Source organism: Primulina huaijiensis, chromosome 3 (assembly GCF_012295235.1).
Source record: "Primulina huaijiensis isolate GDHJ02 chromosome 3, ASM1229523v2, whole genome shotgun sequence".
Classification (NCBI taxonomy): domain Eukaryota; kingdom Viridiplantae; phylum Streptophyta; class Magnoliopsida; order Lamiales; family Gesneriaceae; genus Primulina; species Primulina huaijiensis.
Genome location: NC_133308.1, coordinates 2,815,351 through 2,834,879, shown reverse-complemented (window position 1 = coordinate 2,834,879; position 19,529 = coordinate 2,815,351). Strand labels below are relative to the sequence as shown.

The window sequence follows — 19,529 nt, the reverse complement described above, 5'->3', positions numbered from 1 at the left end:
TGCGTTAACTGTGCTCCGGTGGCTAGATGAATATAATGCCAAAAAAAATAATAAAATTATGATATTTAAAATTTTATGACACGTGCATGTTTCTTCGATGAAATGGAATTGGAATCGAGCCGTACAAGCCGTGGCTTCAAATTAGGATTGGACTCCAGGAGCGAACGAAATTGAACGACAAGTCAGAGCCGACATCACACACACACACACACACACACACACCCGCATGTATATGCGTGTTTATCAACTACGTTCCACTTGTGGGTGTGAATGAGTCTCCAATTGATCCAGTCGAAGCGGTAATGGGGCCGCCATAAATATACTTTTCTCCAACCTTCCTCTTTATTTTTCGTCCCATTTAGATTTTGGTTATTTGAGTCTGAATTAGAAAAACTTTTTTTTTATTATTATTTTGCCCGTTCTTCATTCGCTGACAGCTAATGTTTGAGGTGATTCTTTGTTCCTTTTCTCTTTTGTTGAAGATTATCTTTAACGTCTTTCTTGTTGCTTGTGGGTAGGAGTTGGTGGGTGTGTGCTAAATTTAACCAAAGGTAGGAGCTTTTCAAATGAGAAATTTATGCCATACTGGAGATGAATATCATAGTTCGACTTTTCATCTCTTTCCTCTCTTTTTAGCTTGCTCTCATACCCTTTTTAGATCTTATTCGTTTGATTATTCGACAGTTTTTAATCTGCAGAATCTGCCGAGACCAAGATTCTGATAGTGTTGGGTTGGTCTTATTGTGATGGGGATTTGTTTGAGTGCTAGAATCAAGGCTGAAAGCCCTCTCTATACTGGTAATTTTTTTACTTATGCCTCCTATTTTCTGAATGATTTTTAAGGAAACGAGGCCGTGAGAAGATTAGTGAATGATTACTTCGTGAATCTTGCAGTGTGTGGAGTTTTAGTTTTCTAGATTCTTTTATATTTCTCTCTGCAAGTTTCTTGGTTTTAAAGCCAGTGTATTTCAATTTTATTTGGTTATTTGTTTTGTGGGAGGGAATCACTTGAAGTTGGTATGCGTTTGGGCGTATTTTTTCAATATCTTTGATTATATATGGTCTAGCGAGCAATAACTCATTATCTGACCAACCCACCCAGGAGTCAATTCAAAATATGTTAGTACGGATGGGAATGATGATATAAGCATTTCTAGTAGCAAGTTGTCTTCGGTCGAATCTGTTCCCCGGTCCGAGGGCGAGATCTTGCAGTCGCCTAATCTGAAGAGCTTTAGTTATGCTGATCTCAAGTTAGCCACTCGTAATTTTCGACCTGATAGTGTTGTGGGAGGAGGTGGATTTGGTTCAGTTTTTAAAGGTTGGGTTGATGAAAAGTTATTCACTGCCGCGAAACCTGGGACAGGCTTGGTTATTGCTGTCAAGAAACTTAACCAAGAAAGCCTTCAGGGTCATAAAGAGTGGTTGGTGAGTTTCTCATTTTTTGCTTAAGTTGAAAAGTTTATGCTTTATCAGGAATTTGCCAGCACGATCATTGTTTGTGCATGTTAAGGACCAATAATTGCCAATTCGATGTTGTTTGCGTGACATATTATATTTTAAAAGATTTGAATGGTATAAGCAACATCAGTTATGACTTCTGATATAAAGATACAGAAGAAAATCTTTCAATTTTTTATGGATGGTTGGCGATTGCGGTTTTATTTAGTTTGTTGAATCCATTGTGTTTTAGGCCGAAGTAAACTATTTGGGCCAATTTTTGCATCCCCATCTTGTGAAACTGCTTGGCTACTGCTTGGAAGATGATAATCGGCTTTTGGTGTATGAATTCTTGACTCGGGGAAGCTTAGAAAATCATCTTTTTCGAAGTGAGTTTACTGATTTATACAACAATTTATATAGAAATTAATCTTGGTGTGAAGTTAAGCATGATGGTTTTGTTATTTGACAGGGGGGTCTTATTTTCAGCCTCTTTCTTGGAGTCTTCGGCTTAAGGTTGCTCTTGGAGCTGCAAAGGGGCTTTCTTTTCTTCACTGTGCCGAAACAAGAGTCATTTACAGAGACTTCAAAACTTCTAACATATTGCTCGATTCGGTAACTTATATTTCGCTTTGTGAACAGAGACTATCTGAGAACGTATATATATGTGCTAAAACTGTAAGGTTTCCGGTCTTATAATTCGGCAGAAGTACAATGCAAAACTTTCTGATTTTGGATTGGCTAAGGATGGGCCTTTAGGTGATAAAAGTCACGTGTCAACAAGGGTCATGGGAACGTATGGATATGCAGCTCCAGAATACCTTGCTACCGGTATGATTCCAAATCAAGCATTACTCTTTCCCGTTTTTGGATCGAATGGTTGCCATACATATGGTCCTTCTGGGTTTAAGTTCTGAATTTAGCTCCCCTTCTCTCTTATCTTATCTTGTGCAATGTGGCTATCCAAATCACAACATTTGTTGAATCTATACTATCATAATCATTAATCGGTCTCTACTCCATGTACCTGGAGATTTAAAAGCCTGTGGACGGAATAGCCGGTCTGGATATCCAGTCATGTTCAAATTGTACTGCTGGAGCTGTTGTCTTATTTAATATATTATGGATGTGATTGACATAATTTGTTAATAGACACAACATCCATTTCATTTGGATATATCTCGAACACTCTCTAGTGCTACAATAGAATTCTTGCGTCAGAACAGCATATTTCATATTTTTTTGTTCTCATATCCTGTTTCGAATTTGTGGTCCTAGGTCATTTGACTACCAAGAGCGACGTGTATAGTTATGGCGTTGTCCTCCTCGAATTGCTTTCAGGCAGGAGAGCGATCGACAAGAATAGACCACCCGGCGAGCACAAGCTCGTGGAATGGGCCCGACCCTATCTAGGCAACAAGCGAAAAGTCTTCCGAATCATGGACAACCGACTTGAAGGCCAGTATACCATTGATGTAGCACAGAAGGTAGCTAACATTGCTTTGCGATGCGTGTCCATAGATTCTAAGCTGAGGCCTACAATGAATGCAGTAGTTCAAGAACTGGAACAACTTCAAGATTCAAAAAACTTGGAGAACGATCACGATAAAACACGCAACAGGTCTTGGTCTAGGACACATGCGCACAACGCTGTTGATAAGAGCGGTAGAAACAGGAATACCGCATACCCAAGGCCATCATCTTCTCCACCTCGTTAATTCTGAACAGATGATGAATTGTCGAAGAAGCTTTATTTCTTCCTCATCTCATCTGAAGGTGGGAATGTACTTATACGTCGAATACTCTGGTAAAGTTGTTTATGATGATATTTCGACTATCAACTCTCTGGTTGAACCTTTACACATGATATACTGTAACATGATGATACGAAGAAATCAAGTCGATATATAGTTGATGTGATTAGCTCTTCTTTGTATTCAGTAGTTGTTCTTGAACGTATGTCAGTTTTTGCGATGCATGCTTATTGCTCTTATCACATGAAGTTTGATTTTATGTTCGGAAATACACAAAGATAAAGTGGAGTAGTAATCATGAATTGATATGTATTTTTATTTAATATATTTTTTTGCAATTATTCTTTCTTTTCTCGAAGAAAATTGTTGGTTTCCCCAAAAAAAAAAAAAGGAACGATATGGGTCACTGCACGTGTACGAATTGACCCACGGAGACGCGTTTAAAATTATTTATTTTAATTCAATTCATTATATGTCTTCACCGTTGGATTTAATTTTGACAGGGCCAAGCAATATTTCTATGAGATGTGATTTTTTATTCGGTTTGTTTCATGAAAAATATTAATTTTTATATAAAAAATATAATTTTTTTATTGTAAAGATGAATAATGTCAGTTTGTTTCACGGATATAGATTTATGATATCGTTTTATATAAGATTTAATCTTTTTGCAAAAAACATATTTTATGTCACTATACTATTAGAGATGTTGGTACATGTGGACGTGATGTTCTTTTTGGTGCAAAACGTGGAAATTCAGATATATTGTACTCGCCCTGTCTCAATTGTAGAGATTTGTTTTTTTTTTTATATAACCCATAACTGAAGAAAAAAAAATTTGCTTACAAACTTTCTATTTAATTCATTCAGAAAATATTACATGTTTTACAAGATTTAACTAATAGAGATATATTCTTTTCAAAAAAAAAAAAAAAAAAACTAATAGAGATATATTAGTAAAATAGAAAAATATTTTTAAATATGATGCATGTATATATATTTGAGGGAGAAAAAAAGTTGACCTAAGAAAGACCAAACGACCTACTCCAATTCTAGAATCTCAAAAAATCACAGTGGCCTAATTAAAATTGAAGATAAAAGTATTTCACTAACATCATAAATCTAGATTGAAAAAGTTCTGCCGACAATCGTATCTATGTATATTTTATATCCCTGGTTGATTGAAAAATGTGAAATTTCAGCTCACTTTTTCAAAACAAAAATAACAAGAACCTGATTTTTTTTCCCCTGATTAATCCACTAACTCGAGATGGATGAATTCAAATATAAAATTCAGATGTTCAATTCAAATGCAAAACGCATTGATTTTCTGTATATAATAATAATAATAATAATAACAATAATAATCATCATCAAATACATCAATTATTTATTGGAAAACCCACACGAAGCCATAAAAAAACCTGTGGGCTGTGAGTTTCTTTGTTTATTGTTTGTTGTATATATATAATGCTTTTCCGAGTTCTCCACAAGTTTCTTGTCTTCATTTGCATTTGCATTTGCATTTGCATTTCTTGAGTGGCAAAAAATAAGAAGGGGATGAGGGAACTACAGATATAGCCATAAGGCTCGAATCTGACACGCGTCACTTGACAAGTTCATTGTACCGCAAAAAATTGAGAAAATTACCTTTTGGTCTTGTAACTTGTATTTTTTTTAATTTAATCTTGTTACGAGACAATTTACGTTCTTAGTCCATTAATTTATAATATTTTTCAATTGCACTATTTTTTCCCCAAAACTGAAATCTTCCACAGGAAAATGCTAGCTGACGACCGGAATGTTGAGTAGTAATTTGAATTGGGGGTTTTGATTTTTGGTGCTTTTTCAAACTCTGCATAAGAAAATAATATAATAGGAAAAATAGAACTAAATCCACGTAACTTTTAAAAACAAATCCACAAACATATTCCAAAAAATGAAAAAAAAAAAAATTTAAAAAAAACAAATATATTTTCCGAAAAAGTCACGACAACATCAAATATTAAACGCCAGCCAATTTTTTTCTCCAAATCGCGATGCATTTCCCAACCCAAAGAAATCAATGCAACTCATAAGTCCTCTTGCTCGAATAAACTACAGATGTACAAAATGAGGCTTGGTGTTGGAAACCAATTAAGACACTTTGGTTCTTGAAAGGCGCAACAAACTGGGCTCGCCTTCCTCAATCTTCTCCTACGACAGCAAACCAAGACACTTTGGTTTCTTTAACAAAATAATATATAATAGCATTTTTTTGTTCCATTTTATCTTAACAAATTACAATCATGAAGGTAGTGATGGTGATGGAGTTCACAACAAGTTACAACATAATTCTTGACTATGTGTATATTAGTAATTCAACTTTGGTCGTCGCCAGGGGCAGAGCCACATGCTTATAGCCCGGGTGACCCAATTTTTTTAAAAAAATTTATATTTAAATTTTGTATAATTTTAAAATAATATGATATTAACCTGGTTAGATCAATTTAAAATATTTAAAAATTTTAGAGTTTAAAATTCGAGTCCGAACAGAGCTATATTTCTGGCTCAACCACTACTCGTCGCTCGGTTGTCTTCCTTTCTATAGTGATTCATGGTCTACTTCCAAATGTTTTTGGTTAACACTGTTATGATATTTAGAACCGAAAAATAGGAAATTTTTGCAACGTAATTGCAACTAATAAATTTACTTATTATACAATGTTTGCTTCCACAATCTCATTCGATCAATCCAACAATATTATGTGAGATTTCTGCTCACACACTTCTTACACATGGCATAGCAACCTTAAGCACCAACATTATACAAGACAATGGAGAGGCAAATTTGGCCTCATTCCCGATCACATAACATCAACAATTATATGATAAATCATTACTATATATAAGCAAAGAATACCACCTAGCTAGCTTACTACAACTTAACTAGTGTCTGAAAAACAAAGCGGTGTAGAACAATTGGTTCCAGGTATCGGGCAATCCAGGCAGGCACCAATGGCTGCAATCAGCAGAATGGTCGGGATTTGCACGTTGCTCCGGTGTAAAGTCACCACTGTAGATGGAGGGGTGTGCGTCTTTTCTTAAGGCAGATAACAGCGTTATGTCGAGCAAGTAGGCCGACCTGTTCATGGATCTAACCACCATTTCCAGGACCTTCATTTGATCTGGAAACGGACCAGGATATGTCGTCCCGGTGCCCGTCATGGGTGTTGTCTCCCCGTAACAGCTCTTGGATGTTGATGCATTCCAGTCGCTAGGGCTGCATGCAGGAAATTAAACTCATTTATTTTTATAAACTTTGTTAATTAAAATCATGTTTATTTGAAATACTACTGTGAAATCTACAAAGAGCTAGCTGGATATATAGGTCCTCGATTAATAAGAGGTGCTATTAACTAATAAACTAGTTTCACGTGACTAGGTTATGCTCGATTCTTGGAGTTGTATTTTAATGGTCCAATCCATTATTTTCTGTATGTATAAAACATTTTATATCATCAATTATGACTTCTAGCAAACTCGCTGTATCATAGCCATCGATTATTACATGCATCAAGCAAAATGAAACCTAACATTCTAACTTTTGAGGGATTATATCCTTCGAATCGAAAATTGTAACTTTCGTCTTGTATTTTTGTTTTTTTTTTGCAATTTTGGTCCTATATATTGTCAAAATTGAGTTTTAGTCATATCTTTGGATATTTGACGATTTTAGTCTAATATGACACTGTACGCAGTGAGTACTAAGTCAGTATAAGGTCAACGTTACATTAGCTCACATAAAAAAAGGTCAAAATTGCAAGAAAAAAAAATATAAAAGTTGAAATTTTACAATATAGAAATCTAAAATCACAATATTATTAAACAATCATTGTCGGTAAAGAATGTTTTTTCGTAGTCAACTATTCTGATAAGTTTGTAATTTTTTGAAGATGAAATAAATTAGTTGCGTGAATGGCTGGAAATGGGGGATGAACTAATTCAATGCATTAAGTGCGTAGGCCGCTGGTCTCCTTTAGACGAGGGGCACGATCGAGCACAAGATGGCAGCATGCCACCGACGATCTATGTACATAAAACACACATACATACTCAACTAATTCGAATGGCTTCACAATTTTAATAGTTTAAAATTAACTTTCGATTCTACTAATTAATAATGAACTCTATAGTCAAATTGACTCTTTTTTATTTTTTTACATTTTTTTGTCTGTTATCCTATCGATCAAGTCATACTCTTAGTCCTGTGTTATTTCACTGAAATGTTGACGTGAAATCGGACACGTCAGCAGTGTCCGTCGTCACGTCATCATCTCCGTAAAAAAATTACCAAAATAGAAAAAAATGGAAATCACATAACAAAAAAAAAATGTAATTTTTACTTGGATATATCTACTCAATAATTGTCGACCTTATTTCTTTATGTTGAATCAACCTTTGGGATAATACACCTATATGTAATACCGCAATTCAAAGCCAAATTTGTGGCGCGTAACGACAAATTGTAGAGGCGCAAGTTTTGGTGAAATTCATAGAGTAGGTTGTGTGTGCAAGTTGGAAACCCTATCGGCCATCAATTATTGAATCAGTGCTTCATCTCAGCAATGGGTCCTCTCTCAACAATAGATGAATCAGTTAGTATTCCAGGCCCAGACAGGGCAGAGACAGTTGGAATTGCAAGTTACTTCAAAATAATAATGATGATACAAAGCAGCTGGCACTTGCAAATACTTTGAGAGAGAAACTAATATATATAAAATTAGAAAGATTAGAGGAACACATGCGACTAAGAAAACACGGGCACAAAGTAGAATTCATAGATTATTTTTGTGAAACGATCATTCTTATCATTAAGTATTTGTTACTACTAGTCAATTAAGGAATGAGAAAACGTACGTACATGTAATGTGTGGGTGAAATGCCTTGGAAGAAGACTTTGGTTCGGGTAGCGTCGACGCTCCAGTCGACCCATTTCGCCCATGTTTGGAGCCCTCGGTCCAAAGCGGCTAACCGGTCCATGTCTTGGTATAGTGACCCATCGGCTTCCATGTAATCCCACCTGCAACCAGTTTTGCACCAAGTATATAATTTCCTACTTTATATATTTGGAATTTTCTAATAAAGTTATGAACAAAATATTACTCGGTAGCTGTCATTCGACGTTCTTTCGTGCTAAAAAGGAAATAAAGTAACATTTTTTTGTTGACATGATTTTGATATATCGTGCGAAATGTTGAAATAAACCATTTATTAGAGTAAAGTTAACTACTTGTGTCGGAAAGGGAAGAATTTCTAGGAATATTGAGTCATCATTATTCACTGGTCCTTCAAAACTAAGGAAAAAAAGGTTTTGAATCAAATCATTGTAAAACTTGAGTCGAATACGAGATAATAACAAAAATCGTGTATAAAATAATTTACCCTTGTAGAGATCCCTTATGAGTCCACCAATGACCCGTATTGAAAGAAAGCACATCGGCAGCCATCCATGCTTTGGCATTTCCCATTATATCATCCAATTTGAGCACTCTTCGGCCTCCCACTGACTCTATATCCACCAAATATGGCGCTCTGTAAAACGACACGGATAGCCCATATTCCTGCACTCTCCCGACCATATAAAAACAATATTATTTGATAAACAAATGGTACATCTTATAATAAAATTATTATTTAAAGAAAAATAATTGATCATAGTGTCTGTGACATTTAATGAGAAATGTGACCAGAAATTTGAAGGTAGAGATTGGGTCTCCTCTTATAATTTGTGTGGGCGATGTTGCGGGCAATCCAGCTGATATCATGCAAATCAGAGACTGCCATTGGTTCTTTCCGAGTGAATCTCCCACAAACATTATACTCTTCCCTCGCATCTTCAACGCAAAATAAAGCCCATTGAACCTGCAGGAAACCACGATTGAAATATTTCTTTGGGACCATGTAATGCCAATAAATAATGTAACATTCATTTGTTCCCATAATTTTTTAAAAAAAATCCCATTTAGTTCTGCCTCAGAGACCAATACATGTATTTTAGGCGATTTAATGACTTCGGAACATTTTGGAAGGGAAATTCTTACATGACTTACAAGAAACACCACGAATCATAGGAAATTAAGATTTCCACGGCAGTACTTTTGACCAAGAATTAACCCAAATTCATCGGTAAAACGATTAAATCATCCAAAAATGTACGTCAACAAATAAATTGTGCGTGCTTTAATACTTGAAATATTATGCTACATGTACGTGCGTACCTCGGGATTTGGCAATTGCTAGGTTGCCATCGATACTTGAGGTAATCAGTATCAGGTCTGCCATACATTTGACAGTTGAACTCAGGATCTACAATCGGACAAGAAGACTGGTACAACGGATAACTTTCATCTCGAACCCAACTCCCCGCAAACAGATCACAAGAACTCATATTAGCTAGAAGAACCGGAGTTCTGTGACGCCCATTACTTCGCCAGCCATGATTCTTTAGACCACCCAACACAGCAGAGGAAACCACAAAAGACTGCAGCAGAAGTATCGCAAGACATAACACTATAAAGTGGTGTTGAAATGGCGGGGAAGAAGCAGCCATGGGAGGTGAGATAATGAAAAAAGGGAGGGAGATAAAACTGTTGATTTGTTTTATAAATTAATCATGCCCCACAGATATATATATATATATATATATGATGTAATGATTTTGAGGTGCCTTTCTTGTTCAACTTTTGTTCTGTTGTGTTGTGTGTGCATGTGAAGATAGCTGTGCGAGGGTTCACGTGTGTGTCAATTCATTCCCCAAACCTTTTTTATTTGTACGTATGGGAATTTATTTGTTAAAAGAACACATCAATATGGAAACGAAAAATGTTGATATAACTTCGAAAAATACTGATATCACGCTAAACATTAGGAAAAGGTCAAAACAGAACCAAATGACCAAAACACAATTTTGGCTACTCATAACACTAAAACGGAATATAAAAGCCAATTTAGAGAATCATTTTGACAGATTTTTTTTGTTTTTTTACATGAACAAATTTATTAATATAGCTGAGGTCAGATGCTTTTAATGTGCATTGTGTGATGGACCAAGAAACGAGTCAGGCAAACCAAAAGCCAGAGTGCGACAGCTAGGGCGATTTTAATGAACTCGTTCTTTATTTTATAACACATTATCTTATTTTATATATGGTCCTGACGCTATCTTATTATTTAGATTTTAGAGATTAATTTGTACGATAAATTTCAATTTTTAAAATTTTTATAGCTTACTTATTCTGTTAGGTCGGCGGTTAGCTAGAATTGTATTAAAAGGTACGTAGCGTGGCCTAGATTGGGCCAGTTCAATTAATGCAGATCAGCCCAATAACTTGAACTAGTTTGTATCCACCCAAACAGGTTAGTTCTGAGTTTGCTGCGTCCGATCCACAGATTATACGTGCAATACCAAATATCATTTCAGAAGCTTTTTATATACGGGAAATTGACCGTCAGTCTTCAGCCATCGATTTTTTTTGTGTTCAGTCCCTGGGTACATTTTTTAGTACCACATTTCCACATGAAGTGTACCATATTTTGTATGACATAGTATCACAATTTTGTGGGTAGGGAGTGAACCCAAAGAAATATTTTGATTGAGTATTTTTCACCAACTTCTCTTTTTATATATTATTATGATATTTATGTGTTATGAATATTTATTTTAATGTATTTATTTTAGATAAGTTATTGTACAAAATCGACGGGACATAACTCTAATGTACAGCATACGTAAAAACATGTCCTAATATAAATAATAAGTAGCTCTCTAGGTTTATTGCGGTAGATGATATCCTACCTATGTGGGCACTACACTCACTTCATTTCAACGGGTAAGATCTTGCCACATATACAATTTTTTTTTAAAAAAAAGTAGATCCTATATATGTATGGGCAAATATTGGTCATCCATCCTATCATGAGAGCAATGTCCACATATGTAAGATCAAATAAACCATTGAGAGTAAAACTTTGTTTTGGTCAATTTTTTTTATTTTATTATTATTATTATTATCCAAAAAAATGTGAAGCCATTGGCTGTTCTGAAATTTGGCCTCGAACTTCACATTCTCCAGTACCAGTTTTATATTTCTCAATGATTGGGTCAAGTGATGCTGCCAATTTGGATCCAAATCATAGAATTTTATATCAGGTTTTATCATCTTTGTAAATTATCGTTTTTTTATATATATAAATTAAAACAACAAATCAAGTGAAACAATTTTCCCAAATATCTTTAACTTGGTAAAAAGAAAGGGGTCTTTTTTTTAAAAAAAAATTTTAAATTTTGAAATGAGCGAATCAGATTCACGTATACTCTCACTCGGCAAGTCAATGAGCAAATAGTGAGATTTAACCCACCAAATTAGTGAGGGAAAACATCATATCGAGCTGGGGAGACTACGTCGCATCTGGAGATTTACTTCAGGTGCAACACAGTCTTTGGATCGGTGAGGGCTCCACCCTACATATTTTCATGTAGAGCCAGGGCTGTACTCCACTGGGTGTAACTAGCTAGAGGGAATTCAAAAAAGGCAAAGTAAATTATACTTTTGAAACATGATCTTCTTTCAAAAAAAGACCGATTTATCGATCTTAGGAATATACTTCCGAGAGAGAAACAAAATTCAACTATACATCAAGTATCCTAAGCAATCTACTTTTTTTTACATTTTCCAAATGGAATCCAATGTTGTAGAGTATCCGTTCACAATCTTTCCATGAATTGAGATATATATATAATATATTTTATTCGTGAGACAGACCAACTCTACTCATTTTTATAATAAAAATAATATTTGTTTATATGTGTCTTTCTCACAAAAATTGATTGATGAAAATGTCTCGAGTTATTGTGTGTGTATAAATGATTTTGTTTTAGGATTCTATAGTATTATTTTAAAGTAAACTTTGGTGGTTTCCGGGAGAAAACTTTTGTGTTGTTTTGTCCACTGTATCATGTTATTTCTTGGGACTCGGTGACCATTCGATGAAGATAAGCCAATTCGGTAAAGCACTGTTCAAGATTTTACAAAATCTTTACTTTATCAAAAGAAACTGCTGCCTATTGCATTGTATAAGAACATCATCAGTATATATATCCCTACGGCACCAATCGATTCTCTGAATTTTCTGTTTTAATTCAAATTTTTTCCCAATTCAATGGCTGACCCAATACAAAACTTCATCATTACATTACTAGAGCAAACCCTGGAGTCTGAATCCAATTTTATAAAAGTTTGGAGGAAAACATAATGCGAAGAAACAATTACTACAAAGACTAGAGATTATATATATATATATATATTGCATTAAGAATGACAATTACACACTGCTGGATGCTTTAGTGACAAAATTATATTATGATATATAAAAAAAACTGAAAGACTCAGCTGCGGGCCACAACATTTGTGTGCAGCCGCTTCAGCAAATTTCCTTAAAATCATAAATAATAAGACCAGAGATTAAACTTAAAAGAGCACAAACACAAACAGTGTCTTTTCTTTCCACACTCCCAAGTAATTTAATTGGCGCCAAATCAAAAGTGGTGGCGGTAAATCTCAGACTCTGAAGTTCTTCCCCACGAAGGTTTGACCGAACTGCCAGTTGGCGGGGACGATGTTCCAGGAGGTGGAGGTGCGTCGGTCACTGCCTGTGACCCTGAAGGAGAGTGACTGACCAACCAGGATGGAGTTCGATTGCCAGTTCTGGCCCCAGTTTCGGCTCAAGCTCATCCACCCGGTCCTCGCCCCTTTCACGCTCACCCTCACGAGATCCCCTGCGCCAGCCACGTTCGTTATCAGGATCAGGTTGAAGTAACGGTGACCGTTGATTGTGAATCTTATGCCTCCTTGCTTCCTACACGGAACCCTGCACCGTCCACCACAATTCATAATAATCAAATTAATTAATGTCAATCGCCTGGTTTGGTTGGAATTAATTAATACAGTGAAATTCAAATTTCAAAGTCTATTATTAATTTTTTTTATTTAATTGGACGAATTTTGTTACACTGTGACCCACATCCTCGGTTCTGATGTTTAACTACACCAAGTTCAACGGACCAGATCTATGCCCGGTGTTGCGTGGCGACATCCTTATATAGGTTGCTGAAGAACGATGATGATTGGGGACCCGGATACGGAATCCAAACAAACAATCACATGGCTACTATTAATCATTCACAACCGAACAAACTATGCGGTAGTTTGTAAATTTCTGTTGCAAAATAATTCACCCCGATCTTAAATTACGCGTGACACCTGCTTTTTTAAATGTCACAAAAATTATCAAAATATAAATATAAATTATTTATAAAAAATATTATTTTTTATATTTAAAAAATATTATTAATTGCTATAAATATGAGTAAAATTGACGGAATAACTCCTGCCTAAATGTTTATTTGTTCTACAAACAAAGCAACGTGGGTAGGAAAAGAGACAAAAAGAAACGTATGGAGAAGAAATTAATATACCTTCGATAATTGACAGGCACGATTCCGGCGCGATATTCAGCGATCTTCAAGAACATCGGCATGGCGAGGTCGAAATGGGTCCTCGGGGGGTTGCACCACCCGCCATTGTCGTTGGGCAGAGCGTAGTTGGGAGGACAGAAATTCGTGGCCGTCACGAAAATGGAAGGGCTTCCCGCGTGACACCACTGCTTCTCGTTGGCGCACTTGATCTCGAAACATGCCCCGCAGCTGAACCCGTTGTTGAACAGCGCCGTGCTCAGCGCCGCAGTGTTCACCCCATAACCCTGACTGTATAAATTCCCATACCCACAAGCCCCACCTACAACCCAAATGTATCCAGAACAACGTATATATCAGCCATAAAATGAAAAATGTATGATAAATCTCGTTAATGCGGTCACGTACCCATAGTTCCGGAAGCATCACTGCCACCGTAGAACGTGGCGTGAGCTTCTTGCCATCCTCCGCCGCCGTAGACGCCGGGTATCCTAGCTTCCGATGGTCGTACCGAAATCAGGGAAGCAATGCAGGCCATGAACAAGAAGACTAAAGCCATCTTCTCCCTCAGTAGATGGCAGAGAAACGCGGTTTCGGTAGTTGAAAATGAAAAGTAAAAAAGCAGAGATACAGTTGGAGAAAAGGAAATGGGGATGAGAGATGAATGTCAAGAGCCAGTAGAAGGGAGTATTTATTTATGAAGAGTGCCAGTGGCAGTTACTGTAATTTGACCATCATTTCCTGTCCTCTTTTGTACATCCATATTTCTTTTAAATTCTACATTCAAATTTTGTTGGAGTATTTATATTAAAAAATTAAATTCTTTTTTCTATTAATAAATGTAAGACCAAAAGGTTTCATTATCATTAAGATATTTTACATAAATGTGGAATATTACATTATATTTAACAAATGAAATTAGATTATCACATCCAATGGCATTTCAGTGTTAATGGATCCTGTGGGTCCCAGTTGTGAAATTAACTACTTTTTCTATTATACAACAATTAGTTGACCAAAGACGTTATATACACACACACATTGATGCTATAAAAAAAGTAAAATAGTTACAAATTATAATGTTATATGCGATCAATTTTGTGAGATGGATTCCATTTGGGTCATACATAAAAAGTATTATGTTTTATATCAGAAATATTATTTTTTTTATTGTAAATATAAATAAGGTTGACTCGTCTCACGAATAAAGATCCACGAGATCTTATCAGAAGAGACATATTATGTATTAATTATCTTCAATTTAAATAAATACAAATGCTTTGTGGTGTGTATTACTACTAGTATATATACACAAGTGAAGTTTTATAGGAAGAATTGTACAAATTAATGATTAGGAACGGGGGATGGATAGGTTTTACGGGAGTTTAGGCGCAACATGTGGCTATAATTATTTAAATTAACAAGGATACAAACATAACCCCACTCAGATACATGCGACAAAAAAATCAACATTATGCTTTCGAGCACATAACCTCCACATTCCGCTATCCAATGCCCCGTGGCATATTTTCTATACTCAAATTTAATTGAAATTACTTTATTTTATTTATTGAAATTAGATGAAATCTAATTTCCCACACACACACACACAAACTCATATGTCGGGGGCGGGCTCCACATGTTGCACACATTTCTCGAGGTTCGAAACGTGGCGTAGCCAGTCATATTTTTCACGGTGACCAAAATTTCTTTAGAATTATGTATAAAACGATAAAAAAAAAAAAAAATTTGTTTATCGTAATAATTTTAATGATAAAAACGAAAATTATAAAAAAAAAAAATGGGCTAAGTATATTAAAATAATTGAACAAAATTTTGATTTGGTACTCATATTCTTAACCCAGGTCCGGATGACCCAAGTGTTCGATGTCCATTCTCTTCTCTCAATTCTCCGTAAATACAAGCACGAGGATATTACACTTCTTTTACCGAGATAAATAATATATCAGTTCGAGCAATATATCCTGTTTTGAATGAGAGAAAATACAAAGTTTTTTTCCCCAATATAGATCTTGGATTTGAGTGTTATAATTAACTAAATATTAGGATTTAGGAAACATTTTTGGTGAATCCGTCGAGACTTTGTATAATTCCAACCCGACGATCGTCCAAATGATCAAGAGCCCAACTCAAAGAAAAAATTGATATTTGGTTCAATCTTTATATCTTTATATCTAATGCATGTTGTTTAAATAAGTAATATATATGATTAATTTTGAAATATTATACATCAACCGTACTCATTCTATGCTCATTTTACACTATATATGCATGTACATCTACTAAGTTGACACAGTCGATGAACATAAAACCTATCAAATTGTATGTACGTATGAAACTCTTAGTCAGTATATAAAACACAAAACCAACTATTATTGGTAAAAAAAATAAAAATAAAAAATCAATTCACATGTTTGTCAAAACCATATAAATAAATATAATAATATATATAATACCAACAAACAAAATAAAATTTTGGCATAAATTTTTTTTTTTTTTTAGCAGAAGGGAACGAGAGTTGGAAAAAGTTAAGAATGTGTTAGAGGTTGTCATGTCGCATCATTAAATGAATCTTCTAATTTTCAACTCCCCCATGTGCATCCCACTTTTTACATGTACAATCAAATCTCTCTCTCTCTCTTTTTTTTTTCCTTAAAAAATCCAAATGTAATAATTAGAATTATGCTAATCATAGATTAAAATCTGTCATTAATGGAGGTGCCTTAAATTTTACTTGTAATTAATTAGTATGCCTTATTTCTATTCATTTAGTCTTTCACCAATTGGTCGAAGCTTCATTTGGCTTAGAAATTATTGTCTTCACTATTTTAAACTTACTCATTTTACCATATTTTTTTAAAAAAAAATCATTTCTACGCATCAAGGCCGCTTCCTTGCGAATAGGTCGTCCTTATTGAATCAAATTAATATTTATTGTATTTGTTTTTTTATAAAATACGAAAATTATGACATACAAGTGCAAAATATTATACATTTGTAGAATTGATTACATTTATAGATTACGAATAAGTATGTAGTGTTTGATAAATAAGATATTCTAATAATAACTTTTTGTCTGATCTCTTTTGTAGAAGCGAAATCGACATCTCACCATCTTTTTTTTTTTCCATTGAATTAAGCAGAAATTAACTGAAAAATATGAGTTTGAGAAACAAAAAAAAATAATTTTTTTTAAGACAATAATAATTTTTTCTCAAATTAGATTTATCAAAAGCATATTTACGAAGGAGATTAATAGAGTAATGTTGTTCCTGGCCATATCCTATATTTGTTCAATTACAAGTCAACTATATATATCTTTTATTAAATAATAATAATAATCAATAGTAAACATCAAAACAATATGTTACAAGAAATAACAGACAAACTGTTGACATCTACCCTCGAAAACAATATTATTTATATGGTTTTTGAGTAGATTTAAATCACGGATTTATTCGCATAAACTTGAATAAATTCAAAAGCTTGATATAGCCATGGAGCTGTATTATTTGGAATCTATCTAAATGGAATATTGGTGTAACCAATATTAATGCTGGAATTGAATTAATATCCCATTTGTAACAGTATTGGCTCAACAAAAATTTGAGGTTGTTCAATATTTTAGCCAATCGAATCCTCGAAATTCTTTCCTTTTTTTTCGATTATAAAATCAAAGTTTTCCACAATTGTTTTGATTTAATTGAACTAGTTAATCCTATATTGAAAGCTAAAAAAAGAATGAAATACACAAAAAATGAGGTGATGTGTATTTGACGTAATTTTCTCATAAAGACAGGAGTCTGGGTGATCAAAAAAATATAATAGAGAGACTAAAATGTTCAAATCTAACATATGAAGGTCTTAACTCAACGGAAATTTTCACATAAGTATTCACACAATTTGCATTTAACGGAGGGTTTGGATCAATCTTTTACACGTGGAAGTGTTAGGTCATCGAGAATTCCTGCAGTTATCTCCAATTTTTTTATAAAAATTTGTAGTACTGATTTTTCTAGAAAGCAGCAATATGAATAAAAGTACCAATTCACTCGGTTTCTCTAAACATCAAGTGATAATTATATTATTGAATTTATTTTTATAGGCATTACTGCATATATCTAACATTATCTAATAATGTAACTTTTTTCATGTAAAAATTTGCTAATTAACCAACAAAAAAAAGAAGAAAAAGAAACCAAATATTCTAATAGTGTTAAAATTAAAAATTTATGATAAAAAGTAAAAATATCAAATTCACAAAATATATTAAACTACACATTTTTATAAAATTTTCTCCACTCAATTGTGTTTTTTCACAAATTGAGAGACCTATTTATAGAATTTCTTTGGAAATAATCCGAAAATAAATACATCATCACACACTGATTTTCAATATTTACAACCTTTATTTTCAACACTTAATAATATATTACCCTCTTTATTGACTTTGAATACATATATACTATCTATACTATATATATTATCAGGCAAAAACTTGTGTGAGACGGTCTCACGGGTCGTATTTGTGAGACAGATCTCTTATTTGGGTCATCCATGAAAAAATATTATTTTTTATGCTAAGAGAATTATTTTTTATTGTGAATATCGGTAGGGTTGACCTGTCTCACAGATTAGGATCCGTGAGACGGTCTCACATGAGACCCCCTCATATTATTAAGTGTGAGATCCTTAGGGTAACTACCTTAGAGTACACCAAAATATTTAATTCCACAGTTACCCTTTTTATCTTATTAAAAACCTCCTTAAGTCACTCTATATTATACATAGAAAAAATCTAATCAAAATTTCTCTTTTAAATCAAACAACTCTTCTAAATTGAAAATAATTTTGTGTTAATTGTTTAGTATTATTTGATCAAATTAAAAATAAAAATAATACATACAACACGTGTACATATTTTAATAGTTATATATAAATTCTGGCAATAACTTTGGGCACACTGTATTTAATGTATCAGTTAATTTCTATAATTCTCAACCACTTTTCACTTTTATCCTTATTCGCCACAATCACATTGCTTAACATACTCATGAACTCAGAGTGAGACTCAGCCAGCCGCTATACTCCCGAATCCCGAATTCTGATACTCAGCGCAATTCTCCCGAATTCTAAATTCATTCTGAGACTCGACTAAAACTCGGCGCAATTTATAAGGTAGAAGAAGTCACGGATTCTTAGAATCCGTCTTATTTGAATGCCAATTTTTTCTTTTGGGAATCGCGTTAGTTTCAGATTGCGAAACAGAGACTAACGCTTCGTTTGCTCACATACACAAATTTGAAATTTCAACGAGATCAAGTTCTAAATTCAGAACAAAATATTGGCAGTTGTCACAATCCATATATAATAGAGAAATCGAGGAGGAAGTGTTGAACTCGAGTGACTTTCTATTCGAGCTCGGCTTGAAAAAAAAGTGTATCTCTCGAGCAAAAATGAATATTGAATTTTGAGTTCGAATGTAATCGACATATATATAATTTTGTTATACTATCTACCAACTTTTTCTGTCTCTCTCATTAATGAATAAATACTCGTGAAGATCCAATAGGTGGACACCAAAGTGAGCACGATTAGCGGTTAGCCTAACAAAACTTTACTGACTACATTTTTAGATTTTGGAAAACAGAGGTAGTAAAATGTCACCAATGATCATGTTTAACTACAATATTGATGTTTTTGTCACAATTATACAATATTTTCAAGGATGAGTGTGAGTGATAGTTTGATTGATATTTTAAGTTAATTATATTAGCTCAAGAATTCAATTTTTGAATCACTCG

At 34.1% G+C, this 19,529-nt stretch overlaps 3 protein-coding genes across 6 annotated transcripts; 1 reads left to right on the top strand and 2 right to left on the bottom strand.

Annotated features, from left to right (window-relative positions):
* The first annotated feature begins 262 nt into the window (after positions 1-262).
* On the top strand, positions 263-3,377 carry LOC140973067 (probable serine/threonine-protein kinase PBL10). 4 transcript variants are annotated; one of them, XM_073435616.1, is made up of 7 exons: positions 263-449; positions 699-798; positions 1,103-1,425; positions 1,691-1,826; positions 1,910-2,052; positions 2,145-2,268; positions 2,716-3,377. In XM_073435616.1, exons 2-7 carry the CDS (start codon positions 747-749, stop codon positions 3,153-3,155), a joined length of 1,218 nt encoding a protein of 405 aa, XP_073291717.1. In that variant the 5' UTR covers positions 263-449; positions 699-746; the 3' UTR covers positions 3,156-3,377. The 4 variants fall into 4 exon arrangements, with proteins under 4 accessions (XP_073291717.1, XP_073291720.1, XP_073291718.1 ...); XM_073435619.1 differs by having other exon boundaries at positions 281-551; XM_073435617.1 differs by having other exon boundaries at positions 282-449; positions 685-798.
* Positions 3,378-5,879: 2,502 nt separating this feature from the next.
* Positions 5,880-9,848, bottom strand: LOC140973068 (protein PMR5-like). The gene is made up of 5 exons (XM_073435620.1): positions 9,452-9,848; positions 8,921-9,095; positions 8,616-8,794; positions 8,095-8,253; positions 5,880-6,453 (listed from the first exon to the last, which is right to left on the bottom strand). The coding sequence occupies exons 1-5, from the start codon at positions 9,781-9,783 to the stop codon at positions 6,120-6,122; spliced, it is 1,179 nt and encodes a 392-aa protein (XP_073291721.1). The 5' UTR covers positions 9,784-9,848; the 3' UTR covers positions 5,880-6,119.
* Positions 9,849-12,513: 2,665 nt separating this feature from the next.
* LOC140973066 (expansin-A4) lies at positions 12,514-14,382 on the bottom strand. Its single transcript, XM_073435615.1, has 3 exons — positions 14,113-14,382; positions 13,708-14,026; positions 12,514-13,100 (listed from the first exon to the last, which is right to left on the bottom strand). Exons 1-3 carry the CDS (start codon positions 14,261-14,263, stop codon positions 12,791-12,793), a joined length of 780 nt encoding a protein of 259 aa, XP_073291716.1. The 5' UTR covers positions 14,264-14,382; the 3' UTR covers positions 12,514-12,790.
* Between the last annotated feature and the right edge of the window lie 5,147 nt (positions 14,383-19,529).